At 47.3% G+C, this 21,093-nt stretch overlaps 1 protein-coding gene across 4 annotated transcripts in view; it reads right to left on the bottom strand.

The window, feature by feature from the left end:
• Positions 1-955: 955 nt before the first annotated feature.
• TMEM241 (transmembrane protein 241) overlaps positions 956-21,093 on the bottom strand; it is a 120,697-nt gene continuing 100,559 nt past the window's right edge. Inside the window, exons 14-18 of one of the 4 annotated variants that reach the window (XR_008291794.1) lie at positions 16,967-17,031; positions 8,456-9,690; positions 5,621-5,754; positions 5,283-5,444; positions 956-3,617 (exon numbers count right to left, since the gene is read on the bottom strand). Coding sequence is in view for 1 of the 4 variants with exons in the window: in XM_027068639.2 (XP_026924440.1) it covers positions 9,630-9,690; positions 16,967-17,031 (126 nt within the window). In the remaining 3 variants the exon portion in view is untranslated. Of the gene's footprint in view, positions 5,445-5,620; positions 5,755-8,422; positions 9,691-16,966; positions 17,032-21,093 lie in introns of those variants that run through there. The other 3 variants (XR_008291793.1, XR_008291792.1, XM_027068639.2) reach the window with 3 other exon arrangements.

Raw genomic sequence — 21,093 nt, forward strand, 5'->3', positions numbered from 1 at the left:
CTTTGGTGGAAGTATATGAACTACTTAAAAACCAGAGTCTAGGGGCGCCTGGGTGGCGCAGTCGGTTAAGCGTCCGACTTCAGCCAGGTCACGATCTCGCGGTCCGTGAGTTCGAGCCCCGCGTCAGGCTCTGGGCTGATGGCTCGGAGCCTGGAGCCTGTTTCCGATTCTGTGTCTCCCTCTCTCTCTGCCCCTCCCCCGTTCATGCTCTGTCTCTCTCTGTCCCAAAAATAAATAAAAAACGTTGAAAAAAAAAACAAAAAAACCAGAGTCTAACACAAAAGACCAGGTACTGCATGATCCCCATTCACATGAAATCTCCAGAACAGACAAACCTGTAGACGTAGAAGTGAATTGCCTGTGTCAGCAGGAGCAGGGGAGGGAGGAAAGACAATGATTGTGGGGTTTCTTCTTGGGATGATGAAAATATTCTAAAATGAGTGATGATGGTTGCAGACTTCTGCAAATGTACTAAAACCCGCTGAATTGTATACTTTGGGTGAATTTTAGGGCATATGAATTATATCTCAGTAAAGCTGTTTTTTTTTTAAAGATTTTATTTTTTAAGTAATCTCTTACGCTCAACATGGGGCTCAAGCTCACAACCCCGAGATCAAGAGTCATTCATGTGTTCTACCAGCTAAGCCAACCAGGCACCCCCAAGGTGCTTTATTTATTTATATATATATTTTTTGTTTCAACGTTTTTTTTTTATTTTTATTTTTGGGACAGAGAGAGACAGAGCATGAACAGGGGAGGGGCAGAGAGAGAGGGAGACACAGAATCGGAAACAGGCTCCAGGCTCCGAGCCATCAGCCCAGAGCCTGACGCAGGGCTCGAACTCACGGACCGCGAGATCGTGACCTGGCTGAAGTCGGACGCTTAACCGACTGCGCCACCCAGGCGCCCCTATATATATATTTTTTTAAGTTTATTTTATTTATTTTGAGAGAGAGAGAGAAAGAGAAAGAGGGAGAGAGGGAGAGAGGGAGGGAGGGAGGGAGGGACAGGGGCAGAGAGAGAGGGAAAGAGTCCCAAACAGGTTCCACACTGTCAGTACAGAGCCGGACATGGGGCTCGAACCCATGAACCATGAGATCATGACCTGAGCCAAAGTCAGAAGCTCAACCAACTGGGCCCCCCAAGTGCCCCAAAGCTGTTGTGAGTGGTTTGGTTTTGTTTTGTTTTTTAAACAAACCTCTGTCTGCAGGCCTTCTTGTAGGCCCAGGACCTCTGTGAGAACAGGGAATGTGCATAGCGATCCTTGAACAACATGGGTTTGAATGCATCAGGTTCACGTATACATGGATTTTTTTTTCCAAAAAATATACCTAAAGTACTACAAATGCATTTTCTCTTCCTTATGATCTTAATAGCATTTTCTTTTCTCTCACTTCCACTATTGTAAGAATACAGTATATAATACAGATGACATGCAAAATACGCATAATCAACTGTTCATGTTATTGGTAAGGTTTCAGGTCAACAGTAGGCTGGCTATTAAGTTTCTGGGGAGTCAAAAGTTATATGTGGATTTTTGACTCTGCAGGAGGTCAGCACCCCTATCCCCCACATTGCTCAAGGGTCAACTGTATTTGCTTTACATCTAGAAGCACACAGAAAGTCGCCCAGAGCTGTTCCCGCCAGAACACGGGAGATTCTGCCTCGGGGATGACCACAAGCTTCCCTCGGGGGCGGGGGGGCGGGGGGGGGAGGGGGGTGGTGCGGAATGGGCCCATGGCCTCGCTGGTAAGATTAGCCAGGCCTCACTTTCAGCAGTGGAGAGGCTGACTTCTTCAGGAAGGCAGGTTAGCTCTCCTGGGGAAAACGGAAGCACCGGTAACCAAGACTAGCACCCCACGGGCACGTGATATGGGTGTGATGAATGAGGGAGTGAGGAGATAATGAAGGAATGACTGACATCACCTGCCAGGGCACAGAGAGAGCCTGGACAGACCCTAATATTCCACCTCTGCCCTACTGCCCTTTTCACCAAGCACACAGATCCGCTGGGCCTGGGAATGGTGCCTGGATTAAGTCTCCACATTCCCAAGGCTCCACTGCTCTCGCTGAGGCTCCCTCAGAGGAACACTGTGAAGACAAATGGGCACAAAGGCCTTGCCTTGCCAGCCCCGTGGGCCTTTTCACACCACAGGCAGGAAGTAAATGACTCAAAAGTTCCTTTTGGCCCATTTGTCGAAATGGGATTCCACTCTCAGCTGCCAAAGGAGGGGAGCTGAGGGGGTGAGGGGGCTTGGTTCATTCAGATCCCTCCCCAGTGAATTCTGGATGGAACCACACAAAGCTTTATACGCCACTGTTCGTTTTACTAAGGCCGTGCAGCTGCTTGTCACGCCCCCGAAAATCAGCTCACAGCAGGAGCAAAGAATCCCTCATTTCACTGGGAACTCAGGGTGTCTGCTGCCTCAGAAAGGTTCCAGGACAGAGGGAGCCTTGTGCAGACTCCAGAATGGGCTCGGCCTTCCTTGGTGGTTTGCTGCCTGGTTCAGAGGACCCAGGAGCTGCCCTGCAGGTGACTTGCCTAGGGCCTGGCCTGGTGGTGAGCAGCACTGCCCTGGGCCCTGCGGGAGGGCCGCCACTGGGGGGCTTGGCTCCTCTGGGTGGCTCAGAACGTGGTGATCTGGGGAAGGGGGGTGAGGTGGGTGGGCAATGCCCTGGACAGCCCATACCATGGGGAGGGGCCGGGGAGACAGGTAGTGAAAACAAGTCTGGAGTCTTGGCTGAGGAGCGGGGAGACTGGGGAGGTTTCCTGCCCTGTCAGGGTCTCCAAGGCCTCATCTCAAAGTTGGACCTTCAGGGTTGTAAACAGTCCATGACCTCACACCTTGGGAGCCCCTGCACCCCGTATGGAACATCATGGGCACTCCTAAACGTAGGCTTTGTTGTCCCAGCATTCAAATCCCACCCGGGGGCGACCTGACCTCCCTCCGGGCCTCCCCGCCTCTCACAGGCTTCTGCCTCTCCGTTCGGCTGCCACTTCGCCTCTGCTCACTTAGGTCCCCTGTCCCCTCACACAGGGAGTGCTCACTGCTCACGGCAAGCAAGCTTCAGGAGGGTTTGTCTTGTTCATGGTTATATCCACAGAGCCCAAACAGAGCCTGACATGTAGCAGACTCTCGATGTGTTTTGAATGAACGAATGAGTAAAGGAGGTACTTACCGCAAAGTATAGATCTGCTCTGTAATGGGGCTCTAGGCAGCCCGGGGCAGTCAGCTGGGGCCCCTGCTCCGCTCCGCAGGGCAGCTCTGGGGCTAGAGGTCAGCAGAAGCAGGGACGACTTCTGGAGCAAGACTCTGTTCCAGGGAGGGGCTCAGGGAGCTCAGAGTGGATCCACCTAAGAGGCCCAGAATCCCAGGACCTCTGCTCTGGCATCTATTGCTGTGGGACAGATTTCCCTAAAACTCGGTGGCTTAAAACAATTTTACCGTATCTCATAATTGTGTGGTCAGGAATTCATGCAGGTGCAGCTGGGCTGGGTGATTCTTCTGCCCCACGTGGCATCAACTAAGGTCACTTGATGGCAGTCAGCTGGCAGATGGGCTGGTCCAGAGGGTCCAAGACAGCTTCCCTCACAGTCTGGTGGCCTAGTGGGAGGTCTAGAAGGACATGCTCAGCAGGGACTGTCTATTGGAGCGCCTGCACCTGGTGTCTGCAGCACAGAAGCCTCAGGGTGCTCAGACTTCCGCATGTCAGCTCGGGGCTCCCAGAGGCTATTCTAGAAGACTAAGGCTGCAAGGCTGCTTTCGATCTGACCTTGGAAGTCACGTAGCATCACTTCCACCATGTCCTACTGGCAGCAAGCAAGTCACAGAGCTAGCCCAGCTTTAAGAGAAAGGGCCAGAAACTACACAGGGGAGTGAATACCCTTGGGGTGGGGGTGCGGGCATCTTGCGAAGAAGCCAGCACAGCCCCCTTCCAGACAGGGTAGAGGGACAGAGCCTGAAGCTGGGGGAGGGCCAGGAGAAGCTCAGTGGCCTCACTCATTTCACTGGCTTTCCCAGGAACAAGAATCAAAGGACCATTGACTCCCAAAGAGTCCCAAGCACTTGAACTTCCAGATGATTCCATATTCTATTTCAGTACTTTGCCCAAACCAACTGCTCAAGAAAGATTATCACGTTCTAAGCATTACTAATCACCTACTGTATTTTTTTTAATGTTTATTTATTTTTGAGAGAGAGCACACACAGGAGCAGGGGAGGGGCAGAGAGAGAAGGAGACACAAAACCTGAAGCAGGCTCAGCACTGTCAGTGCAAAGCTCGACGTGGGGCTCAAACTCACAAACCATGAGATCATGACCGGAGCCAAAGTCAGACACTCAAGCAACTGAGCCACCCGGATGCCCCACCTGTTGCATTCTTGCACGTTTATGTTTTCAGCCAGATCTGTAACTGTCCCCCCCTCTGGTGGGCCTGCAGACCTGGTGCAGAGAAGGGTATCTTCTTCTGACACAGTCACCCAGGATCCTTCAACCTTCAAACCTCTCAGCCACCAAAACCTGCCGGTCCCCAAGGAACGGAGCCTGTGAATCCAACAGTGGCTGGTTGTTCTGGAGACGTTAAGAGCTATAGTCCAGGTGGGGGCAGTGCCGTTCCCAAAGTGCTCCTGGTTGCTCCAACCCGTGCAGGGCGGATCCCAGACACAAGCCGAGGGAGGAGGCTGGTGGCACGGACTGAAACACTGGGAAGGCAGCTGGAACGCAGGCCACGGACCCCACCTTTTGGCAAAGACGTGGCCTCCAGGGAGAAAGCCACAAGTGACCTCACCGATGTCAGGAATCCACATGGAAACACTTAAGAGCAGAACCAACAACTCCCTGTAAAATGTAAGGGGTTTCATTTCTCCTTCACAACAGAACTCTCTCAGGTACAGATGAGAAGAACAGGCTTAATCAGAAAGACCTGGGTTCGAACCCTTGCTGGGTGACCCTGGGTTACTGAATCTCTCTGAGTCTCCTTGATAAACTGGGGGAGAATGTTGCCCACCCACCCTTGGTAAAATGAAATGACACGACATCTAGAAAATACCTAGCACAGTGTGCGGCATTTAATGAACATTCAATAACTTAGTGTCTTAGGTATTGTTACTGGGTTGGTAACCCCAGCAGCTGCTGCCAACACCTGTCTCCTCTGCTGCTTCCCGGGCCCAGTGTCGAAGAACCACTCCAGATCAGCACTGACCAACAGAAACATCATGTGAGCCAAATACACACATTGCAATTTTCTAGTAGTCCCGTTAAAAAAGGTAAAAAGAGGGGCACCTGGGTGGCCCATTTGGTTGGGCGTCAGATTTTGGCTCAGGTCGTGATCTCATGGGTCGTGGGTTCGAGTCTCGCATCGGGCTCTGTGCTGACAGCCGGGAGCCTGGAGCCTGTTTCGGATTCTGTGTCTCCCTCTCTCTCTGCCCCTCCTCCATTCACTTTCTTTCTCAAAAATAAACAAACATTAAAAAAAAGGTAAAAAGAAATGGGAGATTCATTTTGATGTTTTATTTAATCTATCAAAATATTATTTCAACCTGTAATCAGTATAAAAATGATTACAAAATATTTTACATCCTGTGTCTTGTACTAAATCTTTGAAATCACTGTGTACTTACCCTTATGTACAGCACATGTGAATCTGGACACACATCATTTCAGTGACGGCCACACATGGCTATACTCACCCTCTTGGACAGCAAGGGTCCAGCAGAAGGAGCTGGGTCATCCTCCCTGTTCGGAGCTAAGTGGCCTGGATGTTGGAAGAAGTCAGAGTCTGTATTTAAGATGCAAATACAGACTGCTCCCTTCCCCCTCCCTTCCCTGCTCCCTTCCCCCAGGGATAACAACTGTTTTTGCAATCCTCTCCAGCTGAGTTTGAAGAGAAGAGAAAGAAAGGCAAATTATCATGAAAACAAACGGTTTATTTTTCTTTATATCCACAGGAGATTCGTAACAATATACAATCATACAGAATCTGGCCTCCTTTGGCGGAAAGCATACTTTATTTGTACAAATGAAAAAACCAAGCACTTTGGCTTTGACTTGGGGCCAGCAAGGTCGGGATCATCAGACCCAGACAAGACATGGCCAAATGGATCATTTTTGAAAAAAGGGAATGCTGGGTGAGGGAAGCAGAGAGCCACAGACAATGAGAGCTAAGGGGACTGCAGTAATCTGGGCCAGCCCCTGGGTCTATAGACCTCTCGCTCACCCTGCATTTAGAGCTGAGCATGTGAACTTGGCATAAAATGTAGAAATTAAGGCTTGGGGGGCGGAGGGAAAGCCCTAGGAGAGATGGAAGCTAAAGGAAACAGGATGGGATATTGAAGAAACACCTCATCCTCTGCCTCCTGCTGGTGTCAAAGTAAGATAATACCTGAGGTTTTAAAAACAATGAAACTGGACCACTTTCTTACATTGTACATAAAAATAAACTCAAAATAGATTAAAGACCTCAATGTGAGACCTGAAACCATAAATGTCCTAGGAGAGAGCATAGGCAGTAATCATTCTGACATCAGTGGTAGGAACATTTTTCTAGATGTCTCCTGAGGCAAGGGAATCAAAAACAAAAACAAACTATGGGGATCACATCAAAATAAGAAGCTTTTGCACAACAAAGGAAACAATCAACCAAACAAAAAGACAACCTACCGAATGGGAGAAGATATTTGCAAATGATACATCCAAAAAGGAGTTACTATCCAAAATATGTAAAGAGCTTATACAACTCAACACCAAAAAAACCAAACAACCTGTTTTAAAAATGGGCAGGGGACCTGAACAGTCATTTCTCCAAAGAAGATCTAAAGATGGCCAACAGACACATGAAAAGATGCTCAACATCACTCGTCATCAGGGAAATGCAAATCAAAACCACAATGAGATACCTGTCAGAATGGCTAAAATCAAGAAGAAACAACAAGTATGGGTGAAGACGTGGAGAAAAAGGAACCCTTGTGCACTGTTGGTAGAAGCAAACTGGTGCAGCCTCTGTGGAAAACAGTATGGAGGTGCCTCAAAAAATTAAAGATAGAAATACCATATGATCCAGTAATTTCACTATCAGGTATTTACCCAGGGAAAATGAAAACACTAACTTGAAAAGATCTATGTACCCTATGTTTATTGCAGCATTATTTACAATAGCCAAGATATGGAAGCAACCTAAATGTCCACTGATAGACTTATGTGGCATATTATGTGGTATATATACACAGTGGAGTATTACACAGCCATAAAAAAGGACGAGATCAAGCCACATGAAACAACATGGATGGACCTGGAAGGTATTGTGCTAAGTGGCATAAATCAGACTGAGAAAGACAAATACCATATGACTTCACTTAGAATTTTAAAAAATGAATAAAAAAACAAAAAGGAGAATCAGAACTATAAAAACAGAGAAGAAACAGATGAGTTGCCAAAGGGATTGGGGGGTCAGGGGGAGCATAACAGTTGAAGGGGAGAGGGAGGTACAGGCTTTGGATTATGGAATGAGTAAGGCATGGGAATAAAAAGCACAGAATAAGGAACACAGTCAATAATATCCTAATAGCGATGTAATAGGACAGATGGTCCACTCGTGGTGAGCATAGCATAATGTGTAAACTTGTCAAATCACTAAGTTGTACACCTAAAACTAATTAACATGTGTATCAACTCTACTCAAATTAAGAAATTAAAAGATAAAAACAATGGGACTCTGGAATGCCATTAAAAAAATTCAAACAAACAAAAATAAAAAAGTCCTTAGTAGAGATTCTTTTAAGAACAGGTCTCCTAGAAACAGGAGATGGGCCCATTACCTGTGCATGGTTCTTTCCTGACTTAGGAACCTCCATGTGCTTGAATGGCACTTGGAAAGACAGGCTTCAGATGACATTTGGACAGATGCCACTTTCCACAAAAGGAGAACTCTCTCAGTTGTACAAAAAGAGTTTTGTGGGAGCAAAAGAACAAGGGCAATTCTAAACCCGGTTTTCTATTTGATCCTCAGCCTCTGTAAAATTTAGATAGATGAAGGACATACAGCAAACTGAAACTATATGTGTGTAGGGGAACCTGGGTGGCCCAGTTGATTAAGCTTCCAACTCTTTGATTTCCGCTCATATCATGATCTCATGGTTGTGGGACTGAGCCCCAAGTCAGGCTTTGGGCTGGCAGTGCAGAGCCTGCTTGGGATTCTCTGTCTCGCTCTCTCTCTGTCCGTCCCCAGCTGTGCACGCTCTCTCTCACTCTCAAAATAAATAAACATTAAAAAGAAAAAACTGTATCTGTGTAAACATCACTCTGAACATCTTTACCTTAAATGATACACAGAGACCAGGAAAAGACAAGGGAATGAATTTAAGGTACTCAAGTTCCAAATATACGAATCCATTCCTATTTGTTTCATCTTCTGTGTATTTTTTCAACAAGTTGGAAGAATGGCCCCTGACTAAGCTGACCTTATTCTCCATGGACAGGCTTATTTCCCAGACGACGACGATGGTTCTCCATGAATGGCGTGCATGACCACAAGTGCCAGCCTGGCTTCCTGCCCAGGGAGGGCTCACTGGGACTTCACTACCTTCTACATCTCAACATGACCAGACCCGACACCTGGCAGAGCAGTCAGGCATTCAAAACCTGTCATGAGCAGAAATATTTGAAGTCAGACATTATTTTCTTAAACCTTCACTGTGAGTTCAGAAGCAAGTTACCATTTCATGCATGTTCATTTCTTTGGACTCCCACAGAGGAAGATTTAGAGTCTTAATCAAATTTTTAATCTGGCCCGAAAAATATACTTCAGTGTTCAATGATATGAATGAAATCTCCTCTGAGCCATCAGGGAATTCAATGGATTAAAAGCTTTAAGGGATGTGAATATAAATGCGTGTGCTTTTGTGTATACGTATGTTCTATGTTTGTGTCACTGGCCAGGGAGCACATCCATCAACAGTTATAAACCCTATTCCCTCTGGTGATCATTTAGGAGCAAGTTAGCCTCACAGTGGACACCAAGAGTGTATAGAATTCAACACAACACACAACCCCAAAAAGGCTTTAGCACTCTCTCTGGAGTAACAGCGTCCTTGCTGATGTCTTACTTGACTCAGAACTCCCATTTGACCCTCATTTCTGCCCCTGCCCCCCGTGAAAGCCCTCCATGAGGAATTCTGTCTGTGCTCCTAAGTGGGTGAGTGGGGGCTCCAGGCAAGCCCATGACAGCAAGGGAAAGGTGTCCCCAGAAAAGTCTCCAAAGATGTAAACATATAAAACAAAGTGCAACAAAATTCCTTGAGCCCGCCTCCGTATAGTCATGTTTGGTGAAGGGTGTTTAATAAGGAGGCCTGCATATCAGTCAAGGTGAGCAGACCCATCCCCACATGGGGGGTTCCGGGTCTGGGTCTGCCCCACTGGGCCCAGCACGGTCAGCAAGGCTTGAGTGAGCCTCTCGGAGCAGGAAGACGCAACACAGTCAATTCTCTCCAACAGCCCAGAGACTTCTCCTTGATGCAGTGAGAAGTGGTGGCCTTGTTGTCCCTGTTTTCTCCTTCTAACACATTTGAGCGGGACCTCTGAGGCTCAGGGGCCGTGCATTCCAGCCAGCAGCCTGTGAGTCTATTTTTCCTGTCCTTACGAGCCCTTCTGCTCCGAGAAAGCCAGCAAGGCCTCTCCGAGTCCGCCAAGCAGGAGGCTGCAAAAACAAAACAAAACAAAACAGCAAGAGGTCAGCTTTCTAGTCCCTTGAGTCTGGAGGCTGTGGACCCACGACTTCCCGGTGCTCACCTGCATCGGGGCGAGGGATCCCTCATTCCCTAACCCCCACCAGGCCTGCCCTGCTGCCAGGTCAGGCCCAGGAACTGCCTGGTCGTCCCAAGTAAACCTCAGCTGTGTGGCAGGAGGGGAGTGGGCTGCAAAGTGGGGTTTGATCTTCCCCTGCCTCCTGTCCCCAGGAAGAAGGTTGTGTGTCCTGCTCATCCTGACCTGGTGAAGTGACATGCTCCACTCCGCAGTGGACACAGAGGGTTGATGACATGAACCCATGCAGGTATCCAGTCTGATCATCACTGGGGTGACGGTCTCTGAAGCCTGTTATTTCACTGAGATAACAGAACACTCAGAGATGAAAATACTAAAGGCAAATCATGAATCTCCCACCAGAGCAGAAAGAAATGTGGTCAGTGATTTGAAAATGAAAAGGTGGTGAGAAAATTGCAGACCCTGAGAAGGAGGAGTTGAATATTTTAACATGCCTAAAACTGAATACATCCAAAGGTCTTTGTACATTTTCTATTTTAAACTTCTTGGTAGACAATCGACATCTGGTCTGAATCCCAAAATTCTTCCCAAAAAGCACTTCTGAGGACGGGACTGGGCCATCACAAAAGATTATGACAGGAGGTCCCTGGTGATGAAATGCTCTTGGTCAGAGGGGCGAACAGCCCTTTGGTTCTACCTGCCCTTCCAGTCTTCTCCCACATCCCCCACAAGGCCACCCACGACACACACACATTTACACTATGGCATCTTTATGTTTCTTTCTTTTTTTTTTTTTTTAAACATTTTTATTTATCTTTGAGAGACAGAAAGTGTGAGCAGGGGAGGGGAAGAGAGCGAGGGAGACACAGAATCCAAAGCAGGCTCCAGGTTCTGAGATGTCAGCACAGAACCTGACGCGGCGCTTGAACCCATGAACCGTGAGATCATGACCTAAGCCAAAGTCAGAGCTTAAGCAACTGAGCCACCCAGGCACCCCGGCATCTTTATGTTTCTAACATTCGCCCGGGGCACCAAACATACGAAACACAGGCAGGCTGTGCACATCACATTCCCAGTGAGAAATGTCACCCATGTGAGGGACTCTGACATAAAGATAATGGTAAATGTACCATTTGCCCCATTTAGCACAGGAATGAGCTGAGCAAGCCTGAGACTATTAAAACAATAAACTGAGTTCCGATTGTGGCTCAGGCATTTATTAGCCACGTGACCCTGCGCGTGCTATTCAGCTCTGGTCTTGTCTGTGCCCCAGGAGACGGTCACATCCAGCAGTGTCCGTGAGGCTGAAAAGGATATACCGGAAGCCATCAACCCCCGCATTTGGCCTATAATGCACAAGCAATAAAATATACTGACTAGCTGACTGTCCTCCCAGAGCAGCAATGCCTTCCTCACTGGCCCTCAGAGCTGGTGTCCCGACTCTGCTTGAAGACTTCTCCTGAGGGGCAGGCACGTCCTGCTGCACAAAGCAAGCCTGTGTCCCTGTTGAGCAACTCTGGCCGTGGGGTCCAAGCAAGCGTCGATGGGGATCTTACTTATCAAAGACCCTGGGCACATGGTTCCTCCCTCCTGAGGGAAGCCCTTCCACAGACTGACCCTTAAAGAATGCACACGTCATCTTCTGAAACACTGGGGCAAGTGCAGAGTCACCGTGACCTGACACAAAGGCTGCACGGGCCTTTGGGCTTGGGCAGGGCTTATTTCTGCAAAGGTAACTAGGGGCTCAGCCATTTCTATGGGTTTCCAGGAACCCTGCTTTGTCACCAGGGAGAAGAACAGGGTATGGGCTGGCTCGTTGCCACTCCTCCCCCCATGGCCTTAGAACCATGCTGAAATGTAATAACCTTGCATTTCATCCGTTCAGTTTAGCTATTTCATGAAACACCAAAGCAGCTTAGTGAATGCTCAGAAGGAAACAAACCTTGGTTCAGTTTACTGTTAAGAGAGCCAGGGAGGTGAGCTTTGACGTTGTCTTCTAAACAGCAGGAGAAGCTGACATGGGGTGCAGGAATCTTAACAGCATTACAACCATTTAAGTCAGAGCTTGACCAAACTGTTTGCAAATCTTGTGATTCCCATCATTCCTGAAGTGAACACACTTCATGCAATGAAGGCTCTGCCATACCAGATGGCAGAGCATACCCGGCCAGAAATACTCATCACTAGGTCCTCTCCCAGGGCTTTATTTTCGGCGGCCCTCCAGTCTTTTCCTATTTCAATTTTACATTCATTATTGTGCTTATTCAAGCACCTCCTGATTGCACTTGATAGGGGGCAGGGACTGTACCCTTTTCCATCTGTAGGCCTAGCCCTTCATGCAGCACATAATATTTTCTCAATGAATGACGATGAATTTCTTACCCTTGCTCCCCTTTCTCCCACTTATAGTCCAAACTATTTTTGTTTTTTCTCTTTTCCTAATGTGCCTAGAGATCTGCCTAATGTACCATTCCCTTGGGGACTTGCTGAGTGACAGTTCACAATCTGATAACTTACTCTCTGTTGAGAAGTTAATGAGTGATAGTAATTTAGAAGTCCCTTCTTAGCATTTTAGAGAGTTTTCACATTTTTTAAAAGGTTTTTTTTTTTAAGATTTTTTTCATGTTTATTTATTTTGAGAGACAGAGACAGAGCATGAACAGGGGAGGGGCAGACAGAAAGGGAGAGAGAGAATCCCAAGCAGGCTCCACACAGTTAGTGCAGAGCCCAATGTGGGGCTTGAACCGTGACATCACGACCTGAGCCGAGATCAAGAGTTGGATGCTCAACCGACTGAGCCTCCCAGGCTCCCCTTTAAAATTTTTTTAACTAGGTTTTATCCCCAGCACAGAGTCCAATGTGGGGCTTGAACTCACGACCCTAAGTTCAACACCTGAGCTGAGATCAAGAGTGGGACACTTAACCGACTGAGCCACCCAGGCACCCTTTTTAACTCAAATGGAAAACTGGTAAATTTCAGTCACTGTGATCCTAGCTATACTATGGGGTGTGTTGGGGGGAGTACTTTCTTCACCCCCTAAATTCACTCTTGCTACAAAGAGGCTTGGGCAGTCTCCGTGCAGTGTCCTAAAATTAAAGGCGTAAGACATTGTTACTCAAAGATGATATAAGACCATTTTCTAAAGACTGTTGGTATTAGTGAGGCTTGTGCTGAGATCAAGCATGTTGGTAAGCCATGATCACTGGTGGGCCCCATGAATGACTGCCTAAGGAGAGAAGTGGTCACGAAATCCTCAAAACAAAGAGGTTGTGCTTTGGTCATTTTCTCTCCTTGTACTTTTGCAAAGAGAAACTATTGCAAAGAGAAGAGTGTCTAAAAAGGATGCAAAGAGAGGGCACCCACAACTAATTCTACTCAGCAGAGACACTGCTCACAGTTCAGCATTTTTTCTTTTGTGTGTGTTGAATCCTCTTTGCTGAAATTTTGGAATAAAGGGAATTCATATCAATATATACAATAAAACTCTGTTAACTGAAGGTGAATAATTAAATATTAATCTGGACATTTAAATTCTGGGTTTGCAATAGATTGTTTTTATAATAAAAAACAAGATAATTTGCTTGACAAGATCAGTTGCTTTTAAGAAAAGACTTTAGGGGGCTCCTGAGTGGCTCAGTGGCTCAGTGGCTCATCTGACTTCGGCTTAGTTCATGATCTCACAGTCCATGAGTTCGAACCCTGTGTCGGGCTCTGTGCTGACAGCTCAGAGTCTGGAGCCTGCTTTTGATTCTGTGTCTCCCTCTCTCTCTCTCTCTGCCCCTCCCCCACTCATGCTCTGTCTCTCTCTCTCTCTCTCAAAAATAAACATTAAAAAAATAGTTAAAGACTTTAAAATTTGACCAACATTGCTACTTAGGTTTATAATTTTCCTCCATATATATATACACACATTTTTTAAGTTTATTTATTTATTTTGAGAGAGAGAGAGAGAGAGAGCAAGCAGGGGAAGAGCAGAGAGGGCCAGGGGGAGAGAGAGAGAATCCCAAGCATTCTCTGCACTGCATGAAGCATGAAGCCCAATGCAGGGCTGGAACTCACAAACCATGAGATTATGACCTGAGCGGAAATCAGAAGTCAGACACTTAACCAACTGAGGCACTCAGGTGCCCCAAGGGTTATAATTGTGGGGGTACAGTATTTAGAAAACTGGCCACTCGTTTATTCGGCAAGCCCTTAGGGCTAGGCAGGGAGACACAAAGGTGCGTGAAATGTGGTTTCCCTTCCGCAAGAGCTCACGATTGCAGGTAGATGGGGTGTGAACCCTCACCCGGCAGTTAGTGTGGTACGTGCTGACGGGGCTGTGCACAGAGAGGGTGGGAGAGGCTGCCCAGGCCTTGACACACGAGCTGACCAAATCTCTAATTAGAGGGTAAGCAAGGTTCTTAAGATCTTGCTGAAATTTGGAATGGCGTTTTCTCCACTAACCACCACAAACATTTAGATCTGTGGTTCCCAACTGGGGTCATTTTGCTGCCAAAGGGACATGTGGCAGTATCTGGAGACATCTGAGGAGGTGCCGTTGGCATCGGTGGGGTGGGGCTCAGTTTGTAGCTAAAAACCCTACAAAGCACAGCACAGCTCCCTACAGCAAAGAATTATTCATTGTAGCCCAAAACGTCAACAGTGCTGAGGTGAAGGAAAACCCTACTTTAGATGATGACCTGTTTTGTACAGCTAAGCTGCTCCCCATCCAAGAAGGCGGCTAATGACACCTGAACTCATTTCCCGGACGGTGACCTTGCTGGGGTCACGCACTGTCTGTAGCCTCGGAGCCCACCACACGCTTTTTGTGACATGAATGAGTATAAAGCAAATGGGTGTTCAGATGTAGCTGAGACAGAACCCCCCGGCCTCAGCCAACCTGGAGCCGTGGAGGCCGCGCTGACTTAGCCCACGTCCACGTGACAGGCAGCCTCTACCTGGTCCGGCAACCGCCGCCGTGGGGACGTACAGGCTCAACGTAGCACTTGTTCCACATTTTCAAAAGAATCAGGAAATTTGGACTTTTATGGGGAAATCACCTGATTTCTAAACGTGATCGAATTTAAACTCCAAAAGCCAAAAAACAAGCAATAGTGACCCTACTGGCAAACACGGGAGGTCTAAACAAAACAGTTCTGCAGTCCCTGCCCTCTGTGACTTCTGATCAGTCTAAGCTCCCACACGTCAGAGAGCAGGCCTGCCCGTGCCCAGGGTCTGAGAGCTGGTCACCCAGGCTCCGCTGGGGACAGCGCGGACCGGCTCTGTGCAAAAGACAGGAAATCTGAACTAGAGTCTGACACTCCTCTTCTGGTGGTTCACTTTGTGGTTGGAAAATTCTTTGAGGCTGAAAACACACCATCCTTAAACTCAAGTTCTGAAAAATCAGGAAATTCCAAAGTCAAGGTTCCTTTTGCAATAATCACACACGCTGTTTCCTTGATTTGGGAACACGCAGCCTTTCTTTCCATTTTGCTCAGGGCATACCATAAAGTTCACAGGATGTGAAACAGCCTGCAGACCTGGCCTCTTCCAGACTGCTGCTGTAATATCTAGGCTCGGCCTTTCCTCCCCACTGGAGAGCCACCTCTCTCCTATTTCTCACACTCCGGTCAATGCCTGGGTTTTTTAAATCCGTTCTGAAATTCTGTACAGATTATGGTTGTCCAAGGCTTATTCGTGAGAAAGAAAAATACGCCAAGAATTTAGACTATCGCTACGAAGGTTAAGATACAGACATTGGGGGAAGAGTGTCAGGAGACACTGGGAATGTACCAGGAGATCTTGGCAGTTGGGTTTTTGGATGTCACCAGCCCACTGTGGGCGTCATGCCTTCCTGGAAGGACAGGTGCAGAGGAAGGAGGAAGGCGCAAAGGATTAGCTCTGTGCCCCACGGCCCCAGCTCTGGTTCCAAATCACTAACTCTCACCGTTGGCACCCCCTGCCTCTCCACCCTTCCTTGTCTTTCCTGGGGCTAGAGGGCCCAAATCCTCTTCCACCCACCGCCTTGCTCGGCCTCTGTGTTCTGCCTAAGGTCCAGTTCAAACCAGTTGCATAGCCCGCCTGCTGGCCCGTCCTCTCTCCTTCCTTCCGCCCTCACATTCACCGTGCATTCAGACTATGACTATCTTATCCCACAAACTATCTTCATGATTTCCATTCCCCCATGCTCCTTGAAGGCTGAAGGATGTCTTACTTCACATGTGGCAGTCACTCAAAAGATATTTTTAGCTAATTGATAGGATTATTGCTAATAGCATTAAAAAACCCAAGACAATGAGATCTTTTTCCTATGATCATTCCACTGGACAATCTTAGTTCATCATGTCAGCCCTTGAACAAGAAATAGAGCTGTCTTATCCTGGATAACACTCCTTTCGTATTGCTGTCGAATTATCTAGAAGCTCTTTATGGATGATCATATTGGTGGGAAGAGGAACGTACAGGCCAATTTCTCTTATACCTCCCTTACGGCCCACTGTTACCTAGACACTGTCTACACTGCTGGTAAATCCCTGGTGTTTGCCAAATCAGTCGTGCAGAAGTACATGAAGGCTACGGGGCCTTGGATACACACAGATCTGGTTTTGAATCCTCACCCAATCATAGTAGTTATAAAATCTTGGTAAAATCACATAATACATATAAAACTAGTAGTTCACCGGTAGTGCTTACGCTGGTGTGGATGAGTGGCTGAAAGATGCACAGTGGTGTTCTGTTTCTTGATCTGGATGCTGACTGCAACGGGTTTGGTATATCCAGTTGTGAAAATTCATCACGTTGCACATTCATGATATATGTACTCCTCTGGATGTATATTTGTGTGTCAATAAAATACATACCCCAGGGTGGCCTGGCCGGGGTGGCTCAGTCAGTTTGAGCATCTGACTCTTGATTTCAGCTCACGGGTCACGATCTCGTGGTTCCTGGGTTCTAGCCCCATGTCGGGGTCTGGCTGACAGTGCAGAGCCTGCTTGGGATTCTCTCTCTCTCTCTCTCTCTCTCTCTCTCTGTCCCTCCCCTGCTCTATCTCTCAAAATAAATAAATACAAACTTAAAAAATACACACACACACACACACACACACACACACACACACACACACACACACTCCAAACACCCTTTTGCCAACATTTGAGAAAAAAAATTAGTATCCTGGTGAAACCCAAACAATAAATTTGCTCTTCCTCTCTCCAGGCAAAAGACTTACCATCCCACTGTTGCACTCGTCAGGATCATATCAAACAGCAATGTGGACAAGCCAGCTGTGAGGACCTGCGGAAATAATTTCAACAAAAGGCCATCAGAGCAGCAGGACTTCGGTAACCTTCTCCAAAGTCATTGTTCACAATGACTTGTGAGGCCCCTGTATTTAGTGCTCCCTCTGAGCTAAGCATTTGGTGTGGAAAATGCCAAGTCCTAGTCTATTCAGGAGGTGAGAATCTTCAAAGAGACATTTAACTTCCGAACTCTTCAAAAGAGGAGGCATGCAGCCAACGTCTCACCCGTCTCTCTCCAGGGCAGGGGCATGGTGAGAATATTCATTTCCATCCTGTCTCAAGGTGAAGAAATAATCCCCAAAGCCAGTTGTGCTCATTCATCTGTCCCCAGATCCTCCAGATAAAAACTTGGCTGTCACCCTGCCTTTGCCCACAACACCGTCTCTCCCCTGTCCTAATGGCCATGTCTTGCTGGCCCGTGATACACATTCTACAAAACCAGATACTTCTTGGGGGAGGGAACAATTAAATCATTAACTAACTCTTTGCAGGGGCACCTGGCTGACTTGGTCAGAGGACCATGCAATGCTTGATCTCGGGGTCGTGAGTTCGAGCCCCTGTAGGCTGTAGAAATTTCTAAAAAAAAGATGAATAAACTTAAAACAAATATTTGCAAGTGTCTAGAAGCCAAAAGAGAGGGAAGAGGCTACCCCCACATCTTTCAGAGCTAGAAATTATGGAAGAGTGTCTTGGAATGGCAGTAACAGAACTCGCACCCCCACGGTATCACCAAACAGCACACAGAGTGTATGTGAACCAAAGACCCAAGTTCGTCACCATTTGGAATGCCTGCTCAGGAAAAGATGGTTATTTTCCTAGAATTCCGTATTCTCAGATGCAAGACAGCTTCTGTTAGGAAGGTCAGCCTGAGGACTTACTTTCTTGCAATGAGAAGTAAGAAGCAGGTCATTGTGGGATGGGTCACTCAGGCTAGACACCCTGGGACATGGGCAATACCATCTCACTCAAGGGGACCCATCCACTGTCCTGGAGCCCTCTTTGGGTGTCCAAGCTGGGAACAAGGCAGCAAGCAGGTAGTTCGAAGGAAGGAGGAGTATGTTGAAGGAGCCTTATCCTCATTCATTTACCATCTTAAAAAGAAGTCTGGGAACATAAACCAGGGACCTTCAGTATAGAAACTCTGTGAAGTTTTAGAACCTTTGTAATTTACCCATTTGAGTCCCTTTCTGTTTGCTTCTTTTATTGACTTGCAGCAAAAACCCTGATAACAAAACAGACCTGGGTTGTCTTTGGGAACAAAAATGAAGCGGCGGCCAGGTCAGCCAGACAGCTTGCAAAGCTGAACCCAAAGAACAGAGGAAAGAGGATTGTCAGAGTGCTGGGGGTGGCAGTGGGAGCATGTATCTTTCTTTTCTTTTTAAAAATTTTTTTACAAGTTTATTTATTTTTGAGAGAGAGAGAGAGAGAGAGAATGCGAGACAGAGAGCACAGGAGGGGCAGAGAGAGAGAATCCCAAGCAGGCTGTGCCGTCAGCAGGGCTAGATGACAGTGAGATTCTCTCTCTCTCTCTCTCTCCCTCTGCCCCTCTCCCCCACTCGCGATTGACACGGGGCTCAATCCCATGAACCACAAGATCATGAGCTGAGCTGAAGTCAGATGCTTAACCGACTGAGCCACCCAGGCGCCCCGGGGGGGGCCGGTACCTCACAGAGCATGATGAATGGCACTTGTTCTCCTCCTACCCTCCTCTCGTTTTATTTAACATTATATTTAGGACCTTTGCATCAATGGTCATACCTGAAGTGGGCCTAATATTTTATTAGCTCACAGTGTAGCCATCTGGTTTTGGAAACAAGGTTATACCAACCACATAAGTTAGTTCATCAACCTCCCTGCTTATTTTCCTATAAAGAATAAAGATGATCTTTACTGTGGATGTTAACTCTGACTTGAACACCTCTGGACCTGCACCTTCTAGTTGGGGTGGTCTTTAACGGCCAACGTCCTAATCAAATTTTCTCCTTCTCCTTGATTCAAGTTTGTCATTTTCACTTTTTCCAAAAATGTGTTTCATCTAGGTTTTCCAACTCATTAGCATTTTGCTCTTTGGAAAAAATATTATTTTTTCTCATTGGTGCCCATTTTAATTACCTTCCCTTTCGTTCTTAATTTTATTGTCATTTTCTCTTCCCTTTTTTCCTCCCTTAGTTTTTTAAAATTTAAATTTTTAATTTAATTATTTTTTTAATTTTTTAATGTTTATTTTTTTTTACATTTATTTATTTTTGATAGAGAGAGACAGAGCACAAGTTGGGGAGGGGCAGAGAGAGAAGGAGACACAGAATCCGAAGCAGGCTCCAGGCTCCGAACTGTCAGCACAGAGCCCGATGCGGGGCTCGAACTCACAAACCGCAAGATCATGACCTGAGCTGAAGTTGGACGCCCAACTGAGTGAGCCACCCAGGGGTCCCTAATGTTTATTTATTTTAGAGAGAGACAGAGTGCGAGCAGGGGAGGGGCAGAGAGAGAGGGAGACACAGAATGGAAGCAGGCTCCAGGCTCTGAGCTGTCAGCACAGAGCCCGACGTGGGGCTGGAACCCATAAACGACAGGATCATGACCTGAGCCGAAGCCGGCTGCTCAACCGACTGAGCCACCCAGGTGCCCCACCCCCAATTTTTTTTTTTTATTTTAGAGAGAGAGAGAGTGTGTGAGTGGGGGAGAGGGGCAGACGGAGGTGGAGAGAGAGACAGAGACAGAGAGACAGAGAGACACAGAGAAACTCTTAAGCAGGCTCCACGGTCAGTGCAGAGCCTGACATGGGGCTTAATCCCACGACCCTGGGATCATGACCTGAGTTGAAATCAAGAGTCAGATGCTCAACTGACTGAGCCACCCAAGTGTCCCTCCTTCCTTCTTCTTAATCAAAGTTAAGTTTGTTCATTTCTCTTTACTTTTGCAACTTCTTGGGATGTCCTGACATGGTGCCAATGGTGATACGTTTCTTAGGACTGATGAAACAGGCCCCGTTCTACTGACGGATGGCCACGATGTTGGCAGCTTGGTGTAACGGAACACTTCACAAAATTTATGAAGGGCCCAACTAGCCTTTCCTAATTCTTCACCATGTCTTCATGCCCTTCACCCCTTATCACCTCTTTACGGCCTTCTCTGACGGGCTTCGGCCCTCATTCTCTGGTTGCGTCTCTCACGTGGCTTTCCATCTAGCGTGTGAGGCTGCCACCTCCCACCTGCCCTGAAGTACACCAGCCTGGGACTTGGGCCTCTGTTTCTCCACATGCCTCTTAGCCCAGGAGGAATCCCGTCTGCCATGAGATAGACAACGGGCCTGCTTATTCCTCTTAACTGCACCTTTTGCCAAGAAAAACACATCTTAAAACTTCCAAACCAGCCCTTACTTGAAAATAAGACTGGTTTAGTAGCCACACTGGTGCCTTTGACATGTGCCGCTTCCTGGAGATGTTTGTACAGTCTCCTGCCTTTCTCCCGAGGCACTTTTTCAAACTTTTCTAAAGTTTTATCTCTCAATGAGCACATTTTCTGCTGGCTGAGACACTCACTAAAATTTCACAGAGAGACGTGTCTTATTTCTGTAGTGAATGTATGGTGAAGCTGTCTGCACCACGGAGCTACTGTGAAGTTCAACAGACCACTTTGTAGTCTATTCAGTAAGAAACACTGGTTTCTTGGGCTTCCTTTTGCTTCCATTGCCAGCCCTCGCAGTCAGCATCGGAGGCATTTTCTCACACACACATACACACAGTCACCAAAGTTCTACCAGTTCACAAAAGTCACTGCTGAAGATGGGTTGAGTAGGAGCTGACAGCGCCTCGCTGAGAGGCAGACAATGGGCACTCGGTCAGCCCGACTTGCCCACTAAGTGACTTGCACCCACACGTCAACCTCAACGTGCGATGTGAGCGTCAAATTCATGCCTCAGCCAAGTGGAAGATTTCTGTATGCCATGGGCCGTTAGGACTGCTCAAGACCCCTCAAAAGTGTGAATGATAAACCTGTTCATGCCAAGGGCCCACTCTGCTTCCGGTTCTACCGCGGAATAAACAGAAGCCAGGAA

This window comes from Acinonyx jubatus, chromosome D3 (genome assembly GCF_027475565.1).
Source record: "Acinonyx jubatus isolate Ajub_Pintada_27869175 chromosome D3, VMU_Ajub_asm_v1.0, whole genome shotgun sequence".
In the NCBI taxonomy this organism is placed as follows: domain Eukaryota; kingdom Metazoa; phylum Chordata; class Mammalia; order Carnivora; family Felidae; genus Acinonyx; species Acinonyx jubatus.